This window comes from Lampris incognitus, chromosome 1 (genome assembly GCF_029633865.1).
Source record: "Lampris incognitus isolate fLamInc1 chromosome 1, fLamInc1.hap2, whole genome shotgun sequence".
NCBI lineage: Eukaryota > Metazoa > Chordata > Actinopteri > Lampriformes > Lampridae > Lampris > Lampris incognitus.
The window spans coordinates 42784372-42809439 of NC_079211.1; the positions used below are offsets into that span (position 1 = coordinate 42784372).

The 25068-nt window shown below is 47.6% G+C and overlaps 1 protein-coding gene across 1 annotated transcript; it reads right to left on the reverse strand.

The window, feature by feature from the left end:
* Positions 1-750: 750 nt before the first annotated feature.
* On the reverse strand, positions 751-18189 carry pcdh10b (protocadherin 10b). Its single transcript, XM_056277713.1, has 5 exons — positions 15650-18189; positions 14533-14591; positions 14074-14180; positions 3078-3235; positions 751-804 (listed from the first exon to the last, which is right to left on the reverse strand). Exons 1-5 carry the CDS (start codon positions 18161-18163, stop codon positions 751-753), a joined length of 2892 nt encoding a protein of 963 aa, XP_056133688.1. The 5' UTR covers positions 18164-18189.
* Between the last annotated feature and the right edge of the window lie 6879 nt (positions 18190-25068).

A 25068-nucleotide genomic window follows, 5' to 3' on the forward strand; every position in this document is an offset into this window, starting at 1 on the left:
TTGCATTTTGTAATGCACAAATATTCTCCCTGTACAACTCGGCGTCTGACTGTAAGTACAAACGCCTAAAGGGCTCAGTGGCGGTTCTCTTAGTTGGCTCTTGTTTCAATTTGTCTTTTATCAGGTTTTTGTCCTCATCTGTTTGATTTTTTTTCCTCCCTCCTGCTCTTGTAAAGATGTGAAGATTAGCGCTGTAAACAGGCACACACGAACGAGAGAGGATGAAGAGATCGAAAAAAGTGTCCTTGAGTATTTCCACCTCTCTTTTGCTCCCTCTCTCTCTCCCTCTTTCGTCTCCCCGCTCTCCTCCGTACTCCTCTAGTTCTGTTTTCGTCTTGTTTCTCAGTCCCGCTGAGAGTGTTGGAGTCCTTCCTTTCCGCGAGGCTAGAGGCTGTCTGTCTTACCTGCCCGCGCCCGTCCATCCCCAACAGCCATCCTGACCCCTCGCTAATCTCAAAGCTGCTTTGTCCTCGAAGCCCGCCGGATCTTCCAAAGAATTCCAGAGAGTGAACTCGTAACTCCTGACGGGAACCTTATCCGGAAAAGTTCCACATATTGTTTTTTTTGGGGGGGGATTCTTTTGTTGTTGTTGTGGTTGTTTGTTGTTGTTGTTGTTGTTGTTTCTTTCTTTCCTGGGTATAGGGGCGTAACCAAGCATGAGCTGCTAAGGAAATGGAGTCGAAAACTTGATGCTCTTTTTTACTTATTTTTTTTTTTTAGCCTTTTGCCATTTGGACCAGTTGTGCACATTCACACAGTCTCTGGTATGTCCACACGAAAGGAGCTAGCAAACCCCTTTCCTCGCTGCAAGCAGAGAAAAAGAGCTTGGTTAGGGGTCAGGTCTGAGAGGGAGGTGGGGGGGGGGACAGGGCACCACAAAATGACCTTATTCACACAGTTTCACATGGCTCATGCACACACAAACACATGCAAGCACACACACAAGAATGTAAGGAAGTCTCACATCCCATGCTCTTCGGTGTACCCGTTCAATTCACTCTGTTAAATCGCTCATGGATAATGGGTGGGGGCGTGTGTGTGGGGGGGTGATTATGGGAATGGGGGTCTGGGGAATATTGCATGGCCAATTTATTTGGGACGACAACAAAGGGGTTGCTTGGCTCAAATAGGCCACGGCTGACGAAGAGACAAATGGAGCCTATCCTCTCCTAACCACCATTGCTAACACACACATAAATACACACACACACACACACACACACACACACACACACACACACACACACACACACACACACACACACACACACACACACTCATTAGCCCAACCCCCAATCTCCCACCATCTCTGTATTGTCAGAGTTTGATTACGATAATGGCCGCTCCCCGGTACAGGTCGTAGTTATCCCCCTCAGGCCGCCCCGGCATCCTGTACAAAGGGCCTCTGTGTCTCTCTGGCCGACTTGATCTGATTAGGGAGAGTCACCCTCTTAAGATCATTAGGTTCTACCTTCTTCCGCACCCCCCCTCTTGAAATTGTCCCCCCCATGTTGTTCATTCAGGTCTACCCCCCCCACCACCACCACCTAATCAGCCTTGAGCCATTAGCATACGATCCTCAGTAAGACGGTGTGGGGCGGGGGGCGGGGTGGGGGATGGACCAAAGAAAAAAGGCAGATGTGGCAGATTTGGTTTGAAGGCAGTGATATTTCAGTGGCTGATGTTAGACACACACACACACACACACACACACACACACACACACACACACACACACACACACACACACACACACACACACACACACACATGCCGTGAAGCTGTGCTAGCCGACAGCATTCACTAAAGAATAAGAAGTCTAATATGTGTGCCTGGCAGCTTGCTGGTCATAGCTCGTTAAACCGGTCGGAAAAACTGAAAGCAAATGAACACAATAATAATTAAAAAGATGTCGTGGAAAAGAAAAGAAAAGAAAAAAAAACTAGATTCCCTGCTCCTGCTAACGGCATGCTGCGGTTTTAAATTGTGCTTCTAGGGAAGCAGCGGGGCTCTGACAGTTTGATAATTCCAGCTAGCTTCTGCTGGGTGATGAGAGAAGGGGCCCTCTTCAGGCGCCGCTTGACAAAATTATAATTAAGCATTATCACCAAATTGCAGTGACTGAGGATGTATCTCTTTGTGCTGTTGAATGAGAGTTTAGGAACAGTAATTCCTCGCAAAATATGCCTCCCCACCCCACACACACACCCCCCCCCACCCCGTTTTCCCTCTCAATTATCTAACATCGCATTTTTGATCCTCAGCACTAATGCGGCCGCGCTGCTAAATGAGACCGAGACGCCGCGCTCGCACAGCCTAACGCTCTTTTTAAAAGATTTGTAAAAAACAGCAACTTCTGCTCTGCGACCGGGAGAGAAGGGAGAAGGGTGTATTTTATCATTATCATATTTTTTTTTCTCTCCTCTCTGTAATGAGTCAGATCTTTCCCTTAATGCCAACATCAGTACCCATGTCATAGCAGTCTTATGGATCCTAATTGGTTTTGGCACCGCTCATGTTGAGAGGCTCGGGGGCCGGCGGTGAGGGGGGGGGGGGGCGATGGATTGAAACGTGAGGGTAAGAAAAGATCGGCGCAGGTTTTCAGAGATAATAGAAAGGCTTGAGAAAGAGGGAAGAGTTCGTTAAATTCCCTGACAGAAGTGTCGAGAGGGCATTGGTCAGATCTGGAAAAGAAAGAGATTTTCACACCAGTGCGAGCCAATCGGGCGAGGAAAGCGAATTTGAACCTTCCCATTCGTTTCGAGAGACGGTCATATAAATGAGAACAGAAGGAGGGGTGGTGGTTAGCCAGAGCTATAGAGCAAGGCAGAATACTCACTGAAGTAGTCTGGATTACAAGCAGCTCTGGCGCTAGGCAGAAACGCCTGCAACTGTTTCCTCTCTCGCGAGCCTTGGGCAGGGTGGTGGCTGAGGTGGTGGTGGCTGTTTGGGAAGTGGTGTTGGTGGTTTTGGAGGTGGTGGCTGTGAAGGTGTTGGTGGTGATGGTGACTGAGAGGTGTCTCTTTGCCAAAGGTGGAGAATGACTTATCGGCTGTTTGCTCGGGGCTTTCAAATACCTCAGTGTCCGGAACTGAGTCCATGCCAGGCACGTGCAGGTTGCTGCGATAGTCCGGGCCCTGGCGCCCGTCCGAGGGCACAAAGGTGGGCATCCAGCAGCGGTCGGAGTGGCCCAGGGCCTTACACTCCTCTGTGCAGTTGGAAAACAGATCGGCACCTGGCCAAGTGAACATCGGGAGGGAAAAGAGACCAGCAGGGAGGAATGAGTTACGGGTGGGGGGATTAGATTGGAGAGAGCAACAAAATGAGAGATCGCATGAAAGGAGGCGGGAGGTGGGGAGAACATGGAGGGAGAGGAAAATTAATGTGCCAAAAGACGGGGGGGGGGAGAAGAATATGTGAGATGGAAGCGGGTTAGAGAAGAAAAACAGGGTAGGAGAGAAGAAAAACAGTTGGCAGGGAGATTAAAGAAGAGAGATTGAGGGGAAGTGGTGGAAATAGAGGGAATACCAAATGAAGGGGAGCAGGGGAGGCAGATGAGGAGGGAAAGGTAGGGGGCAGAGGGGGGAGATAAAGGAGATGTTTACAGGTCTGAATGACATCACAAGTCTTAAAAACAACCATAAATAGGATAGATGGAAATTCATGAATTGACACAAACATTCATTGTCCTGTGTGTTTTCATGAAGCTGTGTGCGCTGTGTGTGTGTGGTGGATAGATAGACCCTTTCTGCTAACACACACACACACACACACACACACACACACACACACACACACACACACACACAAACAGAAATTGAATTCAGCTTCTGTCCTAGGTTTGCTGGTCCATCGAAGCTCCTCGGGATCGACTCGTTCTTCTTCTCTACATGCTTTATCGATTGCAATCGATTTCGGTGCACATTGTGTCGGTCACACAAGGCAGTTTAGCTGGACTGTTAATTCAGCTCTTTTGTAAGCGTTTGAACCACAATTGTTTAAGTTAAAGTTGCATATTCATCAATTGTCTCGCATCCTTTAGAAATTAAAAAGGTTAAAAAAAAATCTCGCATTCTCCATACTGGCAGTGGAGCAACCATTTTGTTTAATTTGGTCCCTCTTCACAGTCCTGTTTGCCAAAATGTCCAATGAATAAAGTGAGTCTGACAGCCTGGCTGTCCTCGGCAAATTGACTATAAATAGGTGCTGAGCGGCAAAGGTCAGATAGGGGTCAGAGACAGTCCTGTTTTATGAGTGTGTGTCGGTGTGTCGGTGTGTGTGTGTGTGTGTGTGTGAGAGAGAGAGAGAGAGAGAGAGAGAGAGAGAGAGAAGAGAGCAATAGAGAGAGAAGAGAGCTAGAGACAGAACAGAGTGAGAGAGAGAAGAGAGAGAGAAGAGAGTGAAGAGAGAGTGATAGAGAGAGAAGAGAGAGGCAGAGGGTGCAAGAGAGAGCAGAAATAGAGCTAGAGGAGAGAAAGAGAGAGAGAATAGAGAAAGAGAGAGAAAGAAGAGAGAGAAGAGAGAGAAAGAGGGAGAGAAGAGAGAGCGAGAGAGAAAGAAGAGAGAGGGAGGAGAGAGAGAAGAGAGAGAGAAGAGAGAGAAAGAGGGAGAGAAGAGAGAGCGAGAGAGAAAGAAGAGAGAGCGAGAGAGAAAGAAGAGAGAGCGAGAGAGAAAGAATAGAGAGAGAAGAGAGAGAAAGAGGGAGAGAAGAGAGAGCGAGAGAGAAAGAAGAGAGAGCGAGAGAGAAAGAAGAGAGAGGGAGGAGAGAGAGGAGAGAGAAGAGAGAGATAGAGGAGAGGAAGAGAGAGATAGATGTACGGCAGGTGAGGTCGACACAGAGATGCACTTCCTCCTAAATTGTGAGAAATTCCAGAACGTAAGAGAAAAATACCAGGAGGAATTCGAAAATCAGATTCCACATTTTCTGCTCCTGGATGTGAAAGAACAATGGCCGCTTGTTTTAGGAGAGGGCCAAAGGTCACACCTTGTGGCACAATATGAGTCAGAATGTCATGGCCTAAGGGTCAGTGAGTGACCGACTCACCCTCAATGACTGTCAGTTGCTGTTCAATGTTTCTGCCTGTTCTATCTATTCCTTTCTCCTTTTTCCTTTCTCCTTTTTCTTTTTCCTGGTTTGGTACTCTGTTGACCTGTTTTGCTGTCACCTGCTTTGGCAACATTGTAATTAATGCAGTCATGCTAATAAAGCATCATTGGATTGAATTTAATTGAATTGATAGAGAAGAGAGAGATATATAGAGAGAGGAGAGCGAGATAGAGAACAGAGAAAGAAGAGAAGAGCGAGAGAAGAAAAAGTGAGAGCGCAAGAAGAGAGAGGAGAGGAGAGAGAGTGAGAGACAGAGAAGAGAGAGGAGAGGAGAGAGGAGAGAGTGAGAGACAGAGAGGAGAGAGGAGAGGAGAGAGTGAGAGACAGAGAGGAGAGAGGAGAGGAGAGAGTGAGAGACAGAGAGGAGAGAGAGAGAGAGAGGGAGGAGAGAGTGAGAGCGATAGAGAAGAGAGCTAGAGAAGAGAGAGATATATAGAGAGAAGAGAGTGAGATATAGAACAGAGAAAGAAGAGAAGAGACAGCAAGAAGAGAGAGGAGAGGAGAGTGAGAGAAAGAGATAAGAGAGAGAGAGGGAGGAGAGAGTGACAGTGATAGAGAAGAGAGCTAGAGAAGAGAGAGATATATAGAGAGAAGAGAGCGAGATAGAGAAGAGAGAAAGAAGAGAAGAGACAGCAAGAGAGAGGAGAGGAGAGTGAGAGAAAGAGATCAGAGAGAGAGAGGGAGTAGAGAGTGAGAGCGATAGAGAAGAGAGCTAGAGAAGAGAGAGATATATAGAGAGAAGAGAGCGAGATAGAGAAGAGAGAAAGAAGAGAAGAGACAGCAAGAGAGAGGAGAGGAGAGAGAGACAGAGAAGAGAGAGAGAGAGAGGGAGTAGAGAGTGAGAGCGATAGAGAAGCGAGCTAGAGAGGAGAGAGCGAGAGACAGATAAGAGAGAGAGAGAGAGAGAGAGAGAGAGAGTAGAGAGTGAGAGCGATAGAGAAGCGAGCTAGAGAGGAGAGAGAGCGAGAGACAAGAGAAGTGTGGAGGAACTGCTGTAGAGACACAGCAGCACTTCCTCACACAGTGCCCAAAACTTTAAACTTACCAGGGAACAATTTTCCCCCAAAATTCAGCAATAAACACACACAATTTATTAAATCAGATAGCGAAAAGCTAAAAATTATACTGGGGGAAATAAAAGAAAGTTGTGTTGTCGCAGGCCAGTTTATCTCCGCCCGCCACCACATGAGGAGATCAGAACGAGCTGCTGATCTACATCCGGCCTCAGTTTTAAGTTACCTTCTTTTTTATTTATGTATTATATGTCTATATTAGGCAGCACGGTGGTGCGGCGGTTAGCGCGGTCGTCTCACAGCAAGAAGGTCCTGTGTTCGAGCCCCAGGGTAGTCCAACCTTGGTGGGTCATCCCGGGTCGCCCTCTGTGTGGAGTTTGCATGCTCTCCCCGTGTCTGCGTGGGTTTCCTCCGGAGGCTCCGGTTTCCTCCCACAGTCCAAAGACATGTAAGTCAGGTGAATCGGCCACACTAAATTGTCCCTAGGTACGAATGTGTGTGTGTGGGCCCTATGTGATGGCCTGGCGGCCTGCCCAGGGTATCTCCCCGCCTGCTGCCCAGTGACTGCTGGGATAGGCTCCAGCATCCCCGCGACCCTTAGAGCAGGATAAGCGGCTCAGATAATGGATGGGTGGATGGATGGATGTATATATTATTGTCTTCTTTCTGTATGTACATTTGTTAACACTCGCTATTTGTACAATGCTTTGGCAATACTATATGTGGTTATGGTATGGTCATGCCAATAAAGCAATTTGAATTTGAATTTGAATTTGAGAAGAGAGAGAGAGAGAGAGAGAGAGAGAGAGAGAGAGAGAGAGAGAGAGAGAGAGAGAGAGAGAGAGAGAGAGAGAGAGAGAGAGAGAGAGAGAGAAAGAGAGAGAGAGAAGAGTGAGAGAAATATAGAGAAGAGAGAGGGAGAGATAAAGAGAGAAGAGAGAGAGAGAGTCTGCTCTCATGCGCTCAAATGTTAGTGTGCACGTACACCTGCATTTACTGTAAGTGTCTGTCCAAAAGTACTTCCAGCATACAATGACGAGTGGAATGCATTTGTGCATCATTTATATGACGGGGAGAGAGAGAGAGAGAGAGAGAGAGAGAGAGAGAGAGAGAGAGAGAGAGAGAGAGAGAGAGAGAGAGAGAGAGAGAGAGAGAGAGAGAGAGAGAGAGAGAGAGGGAGGAGGAGTGTGTGTTGGGGGGTTTGGAGTGGGGCGAGGCACTCTTCAAAGCCAGCAGCACCAACACACTCTCTGTCCTACCTTTAGCACGGGCATTAGAATAACCGAACCACAGACTCACCAGTATTGAATTACCGAGACTGTGCTGGTATAAATACACCGCGTCTCGTTGCCTTCATCGCAGCTCGGTGTGCTGTGGTCCCACATGCACGGCTGCAGGTCCAGCCCAAAACCAGGTCCAGTGTGCCTGGCTGCCTTCATCCCGACCAATTATTTTCAAGGCCTTTAATGTTTTAGCTAAAGCGTTTCGATGTTTGTTCGGACTTAGTGGAATTCAGAGCATGAGACGAATCGCCGTCTGCACAGAATGAAGGACTGTGGTTGAACAGAGGAGGATGTGATGCCCAAGTCAACAGCATTTCCCTTGCACCATATGCTTCTTTTTTTGGGGGGGGGGGGGCTTTTCTAGAGCATATGAATGCATGTTGTGGAAATCCAACCCAAATCCCTTTGTTTGGGGTGTATGTCTGAGTTGCTGTTTGTGGCTAAAATCTGAAATGTCCGGCTAGCGCTATCTCCTGCTAATCCCTCTGAATACAGACTGATTAGGCTAAGTCCACTGCCGTCCAAGTAAGCAGCACGTTTCTGTGTGTGTGTGTGGGGGGGTGAGGAGGGGGGGCAGACAGACAGACAGACAGACAGACAGACAGACAGACAGACAGAGAGAGACAGAGACAGAGAGCGAACAAGAGAGAGACAGACAGACAGAGAGAGACAGAGAGCGAACGAGAGAGAAAGACAGACAGACAGACAGACAATGAGAGAGAGAGAGAGAGAGAGAGAGACAGACAGAGACAAAGAGAGAGACAGAGACAGAGAGTGAACGAGAGAGAGACAGAGACAGAGAGTGAACGAGAGAGAGAGACAGACAGACAATGAGAGAGAGAGAGAGAGAGAGAGAGAGAGAGACAGACAGACAGAGACAGAGAGATACAGAGACAGAGAGTGAACGAGAGAGAGAGACAGATTGACAGTGAGGTAGATAGAGACAGACAGGGAGATAGATAGAGACAGAGAGACAGACAGAGAGACAGACAGACAGACAGAGAGACAGACAGGGGGACAGACAGACAAAGTGAGAGAGAGAGCGAGAGAGAGAGAATAAGTATGTGTGTGTGTGTGTGTGTGTGTGTGTGTGTGCGCGCGCGTGTGTGTGTGCGTGTGTGTGTGTGTGTTTTGTTGTGTGTCTGTAGCGGTCAGCAAAGGGGGAATTTGCTTTCTTACAAAGCGGATTAATTTGGCTTGTCATCACTAACAGCTTGGAAAAGTGCCCAGTCTCCTAACAAGAGGGTTTGTTATTGAATATTAACCAACGTGTCACAAATACAACATCACGTTGCGTGCTGACGCGGACTCCTGTGCGGGAAGGTACGACTTAAAGCACTTCACGGGCAGGCCCACCAAACCACGCCGCTAAAATATCAGTTTACCTAAACATGCAAACCCCGTGTTCCGCCTAAATACTGCAGAGGAAGAAGAAAAAAAGGGCTGGTTTAATCTCTGAACAACGTCACGTAATGAAAGAAACAAACTGATTACCTTGACTCCACAGAGGGAGCCGTGCTTAGTTGGAAACACAAAATGGATGCTGTGTTTATTTTCATAATCGAAACGACAAATGGGGCATTTTGTTTCTCAATCAGACATAAATCAGACACACACGGCTCCCACACTGAAAACACCTGCAACCCAAGTGCCTGCACACACACACACACACACACACACACACACACACACACACACACACACACACACACACACACACACACACACACACACACACACACACACACACACACACACACACACAAATTTAGCCATAAATAACATCAGACACCTTGATATTTCTTGACATTTAGGTGATATAAAATATTCCCTTCGTACATTTACCCATTTCTTGCAAATCAAAAGGACAAAAACACCTTTCGGCTGTAAAACTGACCCCCCCCCCCACACACACACACACAAACACACACACAGGCACACACACTCCACCCCGCCGCAGACACGCTTAAAATATGGACAAAAGTTGTCGATAATACCTCAATCTACTCCACTATCTGATTCTCTAACAATTTCACCGGAGCCAACAGGCATAAATTTGGGGGCCCCTGATCCATGACAGCAGCACTTCAATATGAGATGAAAAGACCCGTGTCAATAAGTCTCATGGTTAGCCAAACACCAACCCAGCAGCCGGCGTGGAAACAGAGAGCGAGAGGAGGCAAGACGACGCAGTAGGGGGAGAGAGCGAGAGAGAGAGAGAGAGAGGGGGGGGGGGGGAGAGGGAGAGAGAGAGGGGGAGAGAGAGAGAGAGGCGGAGTGCCCTTTTAATGCACTGACCCTCGTTACTTTTAACGGCTCATCTCATCTTAGGATTCTGCACAGCTCTCGAGCAAGGCAAACGCGAAGTCTCGATAATAACCTTCATTTGGTAATTGGTATGCAGAGGTTTGAAAAATGAATTACTGATCAGTGAGCTGTTACCACGGTGATAACGTGAACTGCAGGCCTAAGAAGGGATTTGTCATGGCAGCGGCGGGTGGGATGGGGCCCCGGATAGAGAGATGGCTGGATAACCGCTCTGCTTTAAACTTCTAAAAAAGACACTCGTCCGAAAGCACACGACGCTCGATATCGATAAGCCTGTCGCTCTACATCTGCCAGCGTGGGTTCGAGGGCCGTTTCAGTGACAGCCGTGCATGGGAAGTTACAGTCACTTGAGCCAGAATGACACACCTAAGATGAAATCTTTACAGCAGTGAAATATACAGCGCACAACTGCATTGGAGAGCCTACAGATGGTGCACATGTTGGTGGTATGCACCACTAAGTGTGCTAAATTAATTGTTTGATAAACATAACCTGAAGAGCATGGGCTAAACACAATACTACCACTAATGATAATAAAACAACAACAACAACAATAATAATAAAACAACAACAACAACAACAACAATAATAATAATAATAATAATAATAATAATAAAACAACAACAATAATTATAATAAAAATAATGCAGTTTTAAAATTATGTTTCAACAATATTACTTTAAGAGGCCATTAGTTGTTGACAGTGTAGTATCTCTTTATATTAACTGAAGTCTTCATCATTAAGCATGTTCCAAATCTTGGAACATGAGGACAATTTGGAGGCGGGGGGTTTTGAAGCATGCATTCAAAGGGGGGGATGCAGAGGGATTACATACTAATATCTCAGAGTACTACACACATACACACATACAGAGACACACACACACACACATACACACATCATCATCATCATCCATCAAAGCAGAACATCGTAAATGGTGCCATGAGCGAGTGGGAATGACATGCTTTCATTTAGTATAAAGCTCTTGCAGAGTGCATGACCTTGTTTTTGAATAAATGTAAATTGCCACCCATATATATGATTATTAATGTAGTGGGCGCGGTCACTCCTCCTTTGGAAGAACTCCATTCATACGTAATCTAACTACTTTGCATACTGGCCAACAAGATGAGAAGAACGGAGCCCCAATTATATACAGTATGGGAATCACGGTGTCATTTGCATTAATTTGCAAGTAATTAGAACTGGGATTTCTAAACTACACTCCAAACTGAGTGCTGCGGGTTCAGTTAGCATAATACCTGAATCCTAATACTAAATCGGGAGTCTGTCAGATACTTTCTAGTCCAAAAATGACCTTATTGAGCTGTAAACAAAACAAAATCCAGGTTATCAAGATAGACGCCCTTGTAATCTGAGACACATCTAAACTACAACCCAGACAATGCTAATGAAAATATAATACAGATTTATCATCACCCTGTAAGAGACATCTGCATCAGCACAAGAGGTTATTGATTAACTTAGCACCAGCATATATATATATATATATATATATATATATATATATATATATATGCTATATGTCTCAAATTTCATGCTATGTTGCGGAAACACACCGGCTTGGAAAGGAAGTTGAAGAACAGAGTGTGATGAAGAGGAGGGTGAGATGACCAGCAGATTAATAATAGCACTTTTTCCAAAGTCAACATGTCAAAAAGAGTAACTGAACAAATTTTGAGCACGAGTATATATATATATATATGTAGGGGTTATAGTTTAAATGGATGATAACAAAGATGACATAAACATACTTTAAACAACATAGCAAGATGAAATTCACATCATTTCCGTATTTCTCAGCTTATCTCCTCATTTCACTCATATCACAGGTAACACAGCCACCAGCCACTGTCAAACCACATTACCACATAGAGAATAAGCCTCTATTATTTCCCAGAGTTGTTTACACAGAGGACGGTAAGCTATGCTATCAATTACCCTAATCAAACACGGACATAATGCAGAGCAAATATCCCGTTTAAGGACATTAAGCTCCGTGATACTTTGCTAATAAAGCAACTGTATCCTATTTACCACACCAAGGGGACTCAAAGTCAATAGGAAGAAGCTGGTGCCCCAGTGATACCAACTGCATCTGAGGTGGATGTTGGGACAGAGTAGCAGTTAGGCTTGAGGCCAGGTCAGCCATGACCTCATAGGGAAGGATCAGTGGTGCCGTAAGTGGGTATAATGTTATGAAGAGTCTAAGGGCGCCAGACTAGAGGGGGTGCCACCACGGTGCTCAAATTGTTTTTTTTATAAATGTATTTCTAGTTTTTCCGCTTATCCCACCCGATTGCCCAGTGGCTTATGGCCAGATCTTGGCGAAGACCGCTCTGATTCGCAATCCATAGGAAGGAGAGCTCCACAGGAAAGAGCCCACAGGTTCAGTCTGGGCCATGGTGGCATCACATTCCTTTTTGTTAAGAGCATTTTATATGTAAATTTGTCAAACTAAGAAGATGGGTCCCTTGTTGGAGGAGCCGTTGATGAGGGGATTGTAGGGCAAGCTGGTAGCATGGGATGAAGGTAGAGGAAGGGGTTTAATGTTTAGAGAAGTCAGGAAAATGATAAAATAATTAATTGAATAAATAAAGGGCGCTCAGTCATATTCTTTATAGTGGCGCAAAATCCCTTGGTGGCACCCCTGGGTAGGATAATAGGCCATGGATAGAAATGGACCGCGTTTATACGGCACTTTCCTAATCTGCTGACCACTCAAAGCGTATGCCTCGAATCCACCCATTCACATGCTGGCGGTGGAGGCTGCCATGCAAGGGGCCAACCTGCTCATCCGGAGCAGTTAAGGGTTCAGTGTCTTGCTCAAGCACACTTTGACATGCTCTCCCCGCAGGAGGCGGGGATCGAACCAGCAGCCTTCCGACTCCTAGACCACCCGCTCTACCTCCTAAGCCATGCCGCTCCCAACAGAACGGAAAAATGTGACGAACTGAAGCATAAAGATGTTGACTTTGTGTTTAGTGCGATTTAACACAAAACGCAGCAGAGAAAAGGGGCAGCTCCACGCACCAGAAGCCAAGTGGCATGTAAAACGAGCTGAAGCTGGAGACGGAGAATGAGCCGCCCTGTTTGCTAAGGTCTCTGTGGCCCGTGCAGGCCTGCCACAGAGGCAGACGTAGCTTATTTGGCATGGAGAGACCCACTGCTGTGGCCAGGCTGTCCAACAAGGCACGATGACAGGCCGAGTCCACCGCGAGTCCGGCGTCAACCAGGTAAAACAAGCATACAAGTCAAAGGGCCGCCTATTGCATCAGCTCAGACAGGGTCCTTCACGCAAAGAGGATCTTTTTTTCTTCCCTATACAGGATGGGTATGGAAGACTACTAATAAGGAGCACGGTTGTGAGTCAGGAAACACAGAATGAAAAAAAAAGTAAGAAAGGGACAAAAGACGAAGGAAAAGGGTAAGAATGGGCTGCACGTAGTCCTGGCATAATGAAACCAAATAAGTAAGTGAATGAGTGAGTGAGAGAGTGAATGAATGAAATGCCTGTTTTGTCTGCTAGAGCCGCAACCTATTTGGATCTGTTCCCTGCACTCCGATGCAGCGGCTGTCTCATTAAAAAGCCTGTCACGTTCCATCAAATGGTTTCTAGCACCAAGTGACCGAGCTCGCTGGGAGCGGACCCCTCATTAACACTGCCATATATTTACACCCAACAGCATGTGGATAAGAAAAATAATAAGACCACAAAAACTGAGCAGTGTGGAAACACCCTCGGAGCGAGCAGAAGGGGACGGGATAGCAGTCCATAACCAGCACAAATGGAAACGGTACAGGGAAAGAGGGAATTAGGTGTTGAAATACTGCCAGAGAAGTGGGGAGAACGAGAGATTGCGAGAGGGGTATCCAACCACTTCAACATTAGCATGAGAGCAGGCTTGCGGAGTACAATGAAATATGTCTGACGCGGCCTACGAAACACTCAAGGACGGCCCTCCGTCCAAAAAAAAGCTGTCATCCTTCGAGCTCTGCTGAGCGTGCAGCCTCGGAGCCCAGCCGAGCGCCGCTCCCTGCCTCAGCAGCAGAGCGGCGGACGGCCAGTGATTCAGAGGCGAACAGTGGAAATCCGCTGGGCAGCGTGCCCCGCGCTAACAAGTATGCGTGCACGGGTCTGCAGGCCATTGATGGACCTTTTGAATGGTCGGCCCTGATGCTACGCAGAGCAGAGCAGGCAGGAGCCTTCACAAACAGCAGGTTTTTTGTATGAATGGCTCAAAAACAGATTCTGATTCCAGGTAACACAAACACACACACACACTTTCCCACAGAGTTGAGCGCCGAAGTGAATCTTACCAGAGGAGTGACCTCGATTGGTGGCGTCATGGTCGCTGTCGCCCTGCTCACTGTCTCCATGGCCGCTGTCTTTGGAGCTGACCAGGTCTGCCTCCTGGAACGCAGAACTGGGCACGGGAAGAACAATAGAGAATATTTCAGTCTCCCTTATCCTTCTGAGGGTTTTTTTTTCTTTTCTTTTCTTTTCAATAACATGTTTGAACTAATCAGCGACTATAATTAACTCGGCTATAATTGTTTTCTTATTGCACAGGCAGCATCTCCCCGGCTCCTCCTCGTTCCATTTCATCTTCATCACTATAATTGTCCGCTGCAGTAGTTTGTCGACTGCACAGCAGATTGAGGTAGCCGGGAGATAAACAGATTCAGCGGATTTAGATTGTGTCAAATAGCAAACGGCACAGATTTTGCAGTTAAAGGGGCTCTAGTCGGCAATCGTCGACTCCCCTGCATATTTACCTGTTGACACGTCTCGGCCTGTCAACTAGGTAGCTGAGTTCAGCTCGCTGGTGTTTAGTCTGAAACAGAAGGGAAGGCTTTCAGTTTACACTTGCTCTGGTCTTACATAACACGATCAGCATAGAGGAAGCCTCACACACAGAAAGATGTGCAGCACTGAGCCAGTAACAACGCCGCTCGCATAGGGGCTCTGTTGATGTGGAGGTGTGAAATGATGATGAGTTATGTTGGGCAAATTAAAGACATTATTCACATTATTCGGGTTGGGATTCTTGTGCTCGGGCCAAAAAAAGTATGCTCCTCCTCAACGGGGGGTGGGGGTGGGGGAGTCACGGTCTACGGATATGTTGCCAAGGCGTGAGATGAAGTGGTGCACCTATTCGAACTGGCACAGCTATAGACGCATCTTTGTTCTAGTGCGACTCAGCAACATCGTGACCGGTATGCTTAATGTGAGCGTTCCTCCCTCAAGGGACTAGGTCGCGGTGCACAAACAAGCAAGCAGAGACATGCACACACACACACACACACATGCACACACATGCACACACATGCACACACACGCCGCAACCAGTAGCCTCTAAGGGCACCGTAAATCCATCTCGCTGTTTGAAGGCAGGACTAAAACTCTTTAGAACAAACATAAACACAATAATTGCTATTCCACCGCCGGTCTCCCTCGGGATTGCCTAAAGGCTACATGTCAGCAAACGGTAGCCTAATCATCATGTTTGCTTTAAGGCCCTACCGAGGATAAGCGAGGAAAGGACGTGGAGGATTACGCATTAACAATAAATAACAGAGCTATTTGTCGGGGAGTCGGCTCAAGCGTCGGGCCGTGCATGCCAACCAACTGAAGGAATCAATTTGGAAATGGAAAATGGCTAATGCATGAATGTTTTATCTGCCAGACATGCCCCCCCCCCCATCTATAGTTTCCCTATGAGGATGATCAGTTTATGGTCATCCCAAAGGGCCGTGTCCAGTGGACAGGATCCCATGTCACAGTCCAGGGGAGGGCTATCGTTTATGAGCAAGACTGCTATACATGCTTGAGTTTTTCAAATGAAAAGGGGACGGGGGGGAGGGGGGTTAAAGGTACGAGACGAACTCTTACCTCATTTGATAAAATGCTGCCATTTGATATGATGTCAGGCTGCTGGTCTGTGTACCCTGTTACTATGGCCCCGCACGGGTTGTGATCGGTGTCTGTGCTCCTAGACGGACTACACGGCTTTAGGAACATGAGGTCAGTTTTTGCAGACTCTGGAGTCAGACATACCTGGTAGCAATAGTTCTGGTTTTGGTGGTGGGAGCTGAAACTCCCTGACTCTTCCACGGGGACCTGGGCCGTTCCGGCCCCGCCGATGTTAACAGTGCTCTGCACCAGCATGATATCAGACTTGCTGAGTTTTTTCTTGCGGGCACGGCCGTGCCTGGAGCAGCAAGCGCTGCAGCTCAGGCAGCAGTCGCTGGTCAGGCAGGTGTAAATATTGAGCTTTTTGTCCTTCTGGCAACGCACTGCTAGCACAATCATGGCCAGGAGGAAGATGAAGGAGACAGAACCTAGGGCAATGATGAGGATGAGGGTGAGGTCTAGGGTACCCTCTTTGGTCTTGGCAGCACCTCCCCTTTCCCCTCCGCCGTGGCCCTCTGCCACGCTGTCCACCAGCACTACCAGCACACTGGCGCTGGAGGAGAGAGGCGGCTGCCCGTGGTCCCTCACCTCGATCAGGAGGTCGTACGGTTGGTGGGGGTCCCTCTTGGAGGACACGCGCCTGGCTGTCCTCAGCTCGCCGGTCCGCCAGTCCATCCGGAACATGCCATTCTCGTTGCCACGCTGGATGCTGTAGGAGAGCCGTGCGTTCTCTCCGTCGTCTGCGTCCATGGCCATGATGCGGGTGACCAGGTATCCGGGCTCTGCTGAGCGGGGCAGGGGCTCCCTAGCTGTGCCGTTCTTCCCAAGGGGCGCTAACACTAAGGGAGCGTTGTCGTTCTGGTCAACGATGATGACTTTGACCGTGGCGTTGGAGGAGAGCTCTGGGCTGCCCGCGTCCCTGGCCTGCACCATGAAGGTAAAATCCTTGAGTTGCTCATAGTCAAATGACCTGAGCGCGTAAAGGTAGCCTGTCTCCTCGTTGATGGACACATAGGTCTTCACGGACATGCCCTGGATATCGCACTCTAGTATGGAGTAGCTTATGAGGGCATTCTGACCCATGTCTACGTCGAGGGCAGACACGGCGTGAATATATGCCCCCGGCACGTTGTTTTCGGTCACGTACACGTCATATATGGGCTGCGTAAACGTGGGCGCGTTGTCATTTTCATCGGACACTTGCACTTTGATCGACTTACTGGTGGCCAGCGGGGGCGCGCCTTTGTCGCGCGCGACCACGGTCACGGAATAGGAGTCCGCGTGCTCCCTGTTCAGCGGCCCGTCCGTGAGAATGGTGAAGTAATTCCGGAAGGAGGACTTGAGTTTGAACGGCACGTCGCCCAGGATCTCGACGTGAATCTGCCCGTTGTCCTCCGCGTCCACGTCCGTCACACTCAGAAGCGCAATGACCGTGCCCGGCGCCGCTCTCTCGCTCACCGACTCGGTGACGGTGCTGAAGGTGATCTCCGGCGCGTTGTCGTTCACGTCGGTCACTTTGACGAGCACCTTGCAGTGGGCGGGCACCGCGTTCGGACCCAAGTCTTTGGCCTGGACGAATATCTGGTACAGGTTACTCTCCTCGAAATCCACCTCGCCGCGCACCTCGACGCGCCCTGTACGCGCGTCGATGCTGAACAGCTCCTTGACGCGGTTGGAGATGTGGTTGCTGAAGGAGTAGACGATCTCCCCATTCTGACCCTCGTCCAAATCCGTGGCGTTCAGCTGAATGACCAGGGTGCCGACGGGCGAGTTTTCCGGCAGACTCACCGTGTAGACGGGCTGGTCGAACACGGGCACGTTGTCGTTGGAGTCCAACACTTTGACCACCAGCAGCGCGGTGCCGGTGCGCGGAGGCTGCCCGCCGTCCACCGCCGTCAGCACGTACCTGTGCGCCGATTGCTGCTCCCGGTCCAGCGGCTTCTCCAGGACCAGCTCGGCGAACTTGTTGCCGTCCGTCTGGGTCTGCACGTCCAGGTAGAAGTAGTTGTTGGTGGTGATGTCGTACGTGCGCAACGCGTTGGAGCCCACGTCCGGGTCGAAAGCGCTCTCCAGCGGGAAGCGCGTCCCCGGCGTGGCGCTCTCCGAGATCTCCACCGTGATGTCGGTCTCCGGGAAGCTGGGCGGGTTGTCGTTGATGTCCACCACCTCGATCTCCACCCTGAACAGCTCCAGCGGGTTCTCCAGGAATACCTCCATGTTCAGCTGGCAGCTGGCGCTCTGCTTGCAAATCTGCTCCCGGTCTATCTTGTCGCTGACGAACAGGACGCCGTTCTCCAGGTTAACCTCCAGGTACGGCGTCCGGGAACTGGGCACCACCTGGAAGCGGCGGGAGGCGAGCTTGGTCAGGTCCAGTCCCAGGTCCTCGGCGATATTCCCCACCAGCGTGCCGTGGTCCGCCTCCTCCGGCACCGAGTAGCGTATCTGCGCGAGCACTCCATCTGCCATGCAAAGGGCGACCAAAAGAACAATCATCGCCGAAACACAAGTGCACTTGGGAAGAATAAACGTCTTTGTTTGTCCGCTTAGACTCGACGGAGTGTCAATTCCTATCCATCACTTTTAGTAAGCGGTTAAGTCCCCAGACTGGAAGAGGTTTCCAAAAAAAAAAAAGTGAAATAAGGCGTTTGGAGGAATATGTCCTTCTTTTTTAAAAAAAATGTTTCGTCAAAAAATATACATTGTGTTATGGTCTTGCAGTGTGGTGATGGCAAAAGCAATTTCTAGTCAGCGCCGAGCTCAACAAGCATACCCACTTCTCTCTCTCTCGGCTGCGTCCCGCAGCAGCTAGACAGCGCGCATTCCCGCAAAGCGCAGCGCCGGAGAGCAAAGGGGACCACTCTATACGGGCAATAGTTTAAAAAAGACAACATAACCCACACAATAAAAAATAACGGACGCACGTTTCAGATCTTTCTTGCTATCGCTAAGTGCATCTTTTTTTTTTTTGGTGACTTCTCTCCCCCCCCCTATCCTTTCCCTGTCTCCTTCTGTTCTCGGGTCCCCCCACAACTCATCCGCTGCGGTCTCCTCTACCACTAGTACTGCATGCTACACACTCAACAATTTGCTTTTCCCGCAACGCACCGCCCCCTGACAGCCACCGGGGTAGTCAATCAACCTCAAAGCCTTCCCCCGATTGGTCGGCGAAGATGCCTGTCATAATGGCGAGCCCGACTACACACACACACACACACACACACACACACACACACACACACACACACACAGACACACGCGCGCGCGCCCTCTCTCTCTCTCGCGCGCTCTCTCTCTCGCGCTCTCTCTCTCTTCCTTATGTGTGAGTGTTGCCCGGAGTTGTAGATTAGATACTTGGACACTAACTTGGCGAGCGCGTCTTTATTGAAAGCCTCATCCGAAGGGAGGAGGGGAGGACGGCGAGAAAGCGAGAGATGTTGTCAAATTCAACGGTAGACCTGGCACGTTTCGAATCGGAGGCATCCAGAAGTTAGTAAATTTGATATTCTCACTTACATCTTATCGGAAAATCAATGGATAAAAAAATAAATAAATAAAAGTAAGGGGGAGGCAATACGTCACTTGAATGAACTGTTTACTTGTTGAATAAGTGGTGGGCCTCTTTATACACCGAGAGCAGGATACATCGGATTAATGTATGCAAATGTTGTGATATGTATGCAGTGAATCATTCACCATCCTCGTGCTCTCAAGGCTGCAAGATATAATTACACCCAGTAGTAGTAACGTTATTATCTGTCTTCCAGCTAGGCAACTCTGGACCACTGAACCGCAGAGGAAGAGAGGGAAGAGCGGAGGAGAGGAAGAGCCGAGGAACGGCGTGGCGCGCCCTCCGCATTACACAGACCTTACGTGACCCCTAGCGGCGAAATGGAAAACTGCAACGAGAAACCGACCAGGACGCCACAGTACACGTCTTGAGATTTAAAAAGGATTAGGGAGGCACGCGACCTGCTGTTACTTAACCTCCGCGTTGCACTGACGACGACTTTTACAGAGGAGCGAGCCCCTTTTTCCAGATGCGTGCATTTCCGGAGCGCCGGTACGCTGTTACATGCCCACCGGAAATGGGTAATTATTATCCAACCCTGCATTAAAGAAAAGACAAAAAAAATGTCGGGCTGTAGATTTTGATGAATTATTCAATCGTGGAATAAGTCATGACGGATATAAAGAGCCGATCTGGAGTCAATTTGGTTTTTCTAGTGTGCGTACATTGTTAATGTGAAAGTTTGCTATATGTTAAATGATTGTATAACCACATCATTAGGCTGCGTGTCATTATATAGCAGCCCTGACCCATATGCCCTCTCGGTGTCAATGTTAAAAGCAAGAAAAACAAAATACAGCACGCGCCATTTACCCTACATACTGTGTGACACGCAATAATGAAGGTAAGAAGACGCAGGTCCCTAAAACAATGCAAACCGTCCCTAAAATAAGAAGTGGTTCGACCCATAACAATTTAGAGGGCAAAAATGCGGAAAAGCTGAAAAGCACAACTCAATTCCCCATCTAGATTGCCTTGTTTTACTCTTACTGAAGGACTGGGGCAAATACCAGGGTATTTAGTAAGCAAATTGTATGTATAAAATAACTCTTGACACCAGCGATGTTATCGTGTGGGTTATATTACAGGATTTAAGGTTACATCTTATCTCATGTAGAGTCAATAAATTTCCAACAGCAGTGGAAAAAACAAATACATATCAGCCCCCACAGCTGTGTTCTCCAGTATGAAAGTTCCGGGCAGAAGGACGTGATTGATCCCCACCCGCATCCACCCGTATCCACCCGTATCCAGGGATCAGCAGCGGCTACAAAAACAATGCCAAATAAAACATCAGAGCCCCAAATATTTTGGTAGTTCAGACGAGAACAGAAAGTTCCCAAACAGTGACGTGCCCAGTCTTCTTGTGAATTTATCAGATCCATGGTGATCCCAGTTGTCTCCAGACACACCCGGTTGACCGTACCGGGATACATGTCATAGGCCACGGGATGACAGACAGACTGGGCGTGTGAGTCATCCAAGGTTACCAGTGATCAAGTGCTCCCCCTAGCGTTGGTCTGCACCCTCCCTCGCTGTGTCTGCTCCCATCACGTCACAAGTGGCCGGAGTCTCATGGGCAGTACAGCGATTGCAGACAGAGTCATTGAGGTGAGTAGATAGTTAAAGCTGTCTCCAGACTGTCAGAGAAACTAAGGCGCAGGCTACTGGAGTAGAAACATGGATTTGCTCCAAGAAGAGATTCCCTAAATCGAGTGGCATCAAATCTGTGCAGTCAGACACGCATCACTGTCGGCTCGCATAGCCGGAGGAGCCGTTATAGGAGCAGTGTGAGAAGCACTGTGCAGGGAGAGCACATAACGGAGTCAAACCTTGGCTTTGTGCATGTCTCAGAGTCATGAACGATTAGAAATGAGCAAATAAACTGTATTTATTTGAATATATTTCTATATCTCTTTTGGCTGTGTCTCTTTGGCTCAGTTGCTCTCTCTCTCTCTCTCTCTCTCTCTCTCTCTCTCTCTCTCTCTCTCTCTCTCTCTCTCTCTCTCTATCTGTCTATCTTTGTCTCAAATTCCAATTTGCTTTTATTAGCATGACAAATATACATTTGTATTGCTTTGTTATACAAATGTTTCTCTCTCTGTCTCTCCCTCTGTCTCTCCGTCTCTCTCTCTATCTATCTATCTATCTATCTATCTATCTATCTATCTATCTATCTATCTATCTATCTATCTATCTATCTATCTATCTATCTATCTATCTATCTATCTATCTATCTATCTATCTATCTATCTATCTATCTAATTAAGCACGTGTCCCAAATGATTGTGCTGACAATAGTTTATTGAACTGTAGAAGGTGTAATTCACCCTCCACACACAAACACATCACCACCACAAAGAGACACAACAACAACAACAACAACAACAACAACAACAACAGTACTTGTCAGAAGGTAGCAAAATTGAATTATAATGGCTGCAAAAACATGTAGATAAAATGGAGTTTGTCGATAAAAATATCTAAAACACATAGAAACTCAAAAGTTGCAGGCACACCGCAGCTTGCAAAAGACAACGAACTTGCACAGCAGGGTGCAATTATAGCAGAGGAAATTAGACTTGTGAAGACAGGGATGTAATAATCAGATGATATAAAGCTACATGGGCAAGAAGTCATTTTCCAGTCTGGATACAGGTTTTATTTCCTACCCCCTGAAGTAAGTGTATCCAGTATTTTGGTCTGACACTCATTTTATTTCAGGGGGTTGAGGGAAGACAGTCCATACCTTTAAAGGGGAATTTGGCCGTTTTTTTTTTATGTGGATGTCGAATCAGTGTTGATGACAAATTTAGTCAATCCCTCAGTGCGTGCTGCTGTATTGACCGAGAAATCTGAGTACTCCTGGTCGCCGGAGCCGTGCCGGCAGTGCCTACATGTACCAGAATGCATTGCACACGAACTTCTGACACACAAACCCCAAAGGCTGTGCACAACTGTAGTCCACTGACTTAACGGTTTCTACTGCAGCGCTCATACCAGTTTCCTGTTTGTTGGCAATGGCATACGTTGTCGTTGACATTTATCCATGGTAAATCTTACAGGCATCGCGAACAATACGCCATTGTCAAGAAAGTTTACGCGGCACTTCCGGTCCATTTCCGCATTCGGACCAGGCTTTTGTGGGGTACTTGGGATTTAGTAGCCCCCCATCTATTTTTTATTTTATATACGTACCTTCTATTTCATATACTTACCTTCATTGACCACTCACTACTAGTAAAGAGGAGAATTGTCTGCTGTGTTGTTGTGATAGCCGGTTCTCGCCACAGGAGGGCACTGCAGGTTAATTGCTTCTAGCCTGTGTGACGTAGTGCTGGCTCTCGTGGTGCACTCTGGGGCATTCGGGTAGAATCGTCAGATGAGTGTTGCCGTTCGTATAGTGAGCCATGCTCTGAAAACGTGTCCTCTGTAATGTCTATTTGACAGGTAAGCAGACTAGTTAGACATATGGAATTAGGATGGTGATTAAATATGATGTGTAGGGATATGGATGCCTATTAGAAATACCCACGAAGGGACTTTCATATTTATTTTGATAACGTCATATCACTGGCTAACGTTAGCTAGATTGCTAGCGAGTTGCTAACGTTAGCATAGCCATAGCTCCCGCGGTCTGAACCCATTGTTCTGTAGCTTGGCTTTGACATTGTCTGTATGTGTGATTAGTCTCCCTTTACTATGTTTAGTGTCTCCACACTGTGTAAATATGAAGGTAGGCCTATGTGTGTTGCTATTTTGATCCCCCCCATGTTCCGTAACGTTATATACTGTTTAGCTTTGCTAGCGGTAGGCTAGACTAATGTGAATTTATTGATGAATATTATTTGGTGCTCTTATTGTGTATAAATTGTAGATGAGTGTTGCCGTTCGTATAGTGAGCCATGCTCTGAAAACGTGTCCTCTGTAATGCCTATTTGACAGATGGAGTAAAACAACAAAAACACCAGCCCTTGTAAGTGTCATTCTTATCAAGTGTGCTACACTTTGCTTGTCTTTTCCGGTGTAGCGAGTTGCTACCTAGTCACCGCAGTTCAGGGAAAGGGTTTTCTTTGGTTGGCTTTTTGGCAATGAAGTGATGGGAACAAACAAGACGTGGCTTCTTCAAATCCAAAGCCTTCAACCACATCCGCGATTCGAGATCTGCTGTTGGTTTCCTGTGGAAGGAAAGCGGTGGAAAGCAGGGACATTGCCTGTCTGTGAATGTTCTCATTCATCCAGGTCGTCATGGTTATCCAGAGGAGTTGAATCACATGCAACTGGACTTGGTATATATCCCTGAAAATGTTTCGCCGCTCATCCAAGAGGCTTCCTCAGTTCATGCCTTTCTGAATAGACCAAGCTAGTCTGACTGGCTGGTGATGAGACTCAGAATTTATCCTCTGACTTTGGAGTCGTTGTCAGAGCTATAGATGTCCATGGCTCTTTGTGTCCCGATGTTTACCAACGCCCGTCGCTAGCAGAGCCATAGATATGAGTGGCTCTTTTGTGTACCGGGACATTGCCGTTTTGCGGCAGGTCGATGGGCAACACACTCTCTATCCAACCACTCATTCAGATGTTTCCGTGTATTAGTACAGCCACGCACCGCGCAATGTGCCCCTGAACCAGTTTTTTGGAATTATTTTCTAATGCCAGTTTTTAATGTTTAATGTTGTTGAAGATATCACAGATCTAGGCTTACCTGTTAACATCCGGCTACGAATGTTTAGACCGGAAGACCAATGCACCCACCCCGGCGCCCTAGGTAAAGGGCGGGAAAACTCGTGCTGGTCTGACCGCTGCAGTAGAAACCGGAAGTCCATGGACTACATTTACGCACAGAGCCGATTGCAAATTACCTAAGTGGAGACAACGGATGTGCAGCTTTTTTGGCCGTTTAGGGCCATGTGCTTGCCAACAGGGAATTTAGTGACACGTGGGAAAATATACTGTAACGTGCATGGATAAGAAGACACGCTGGCCGCTGGCTGGCGGGTCTGACCCTTTAGTCGAGCAGTTAGCGATGTCTCCTGCGGTGCGGGCGACACGGGTTTGCGTCCCGGCCGCGGCAGTTCCTGTGGTTGCGTTGTCCCCCGTGTAATGATCTGTGCCCTCTGGCTATGTTAACTTATAACATTAATATAGCAAGGACGACTTCTCTCGTGCTGGGTGTTTATTCACCGACCGGATTCCGACTGACGTTGTTACGTACATCACGTGACTTTGTTGTGGCGCTACGGAAAGCCGTAAGGGACATTAGCAAATCAAATATTACTAGCAAATATTACATCTCCCTTTTTCTGAAAAGTGCTGCTTTCTCTGCAGAGATACAGACCACGTTGAGCACGTTTATAAGCGAATACAATCTTAATAAGAAAGAATATGAAAGTGGAACTCTTATATAACTGGACTGCAACAAAGTAGTGTAAAACATTTCCTTCACTGTCTAAATGTGACACCGTAATAACATTTCATCTTTTTTTTTCATTTCATTACTGGTAACTGCAAACAGCAGGTAGGTACACAAGGTAAGTGAACGCTGTAAATATTTCTTTTCAAAACATAGCAGGTATAGTACAGGTTGGTGTAAAATTCTCTCTTTTTTTAACATTCATAAGTCAAGGATTTGTCTTGGTTTGATCGTGCGACCTGACCTCGTGGTGTAACCAGGCTGTGTGTCTGGTTGTCGCTGATTGTTCGTGTCTGGAGGTTCAGCATGCTCTTGCTGATGGGCTTGTGTGTTGTTGTTAGCGCTGGTAACAGTCTGCTGTGAAGTGTGTGTGTGTGTAGTGTGAGTGTTCACTCTGCTTTGTCGCAGGTGTTGACG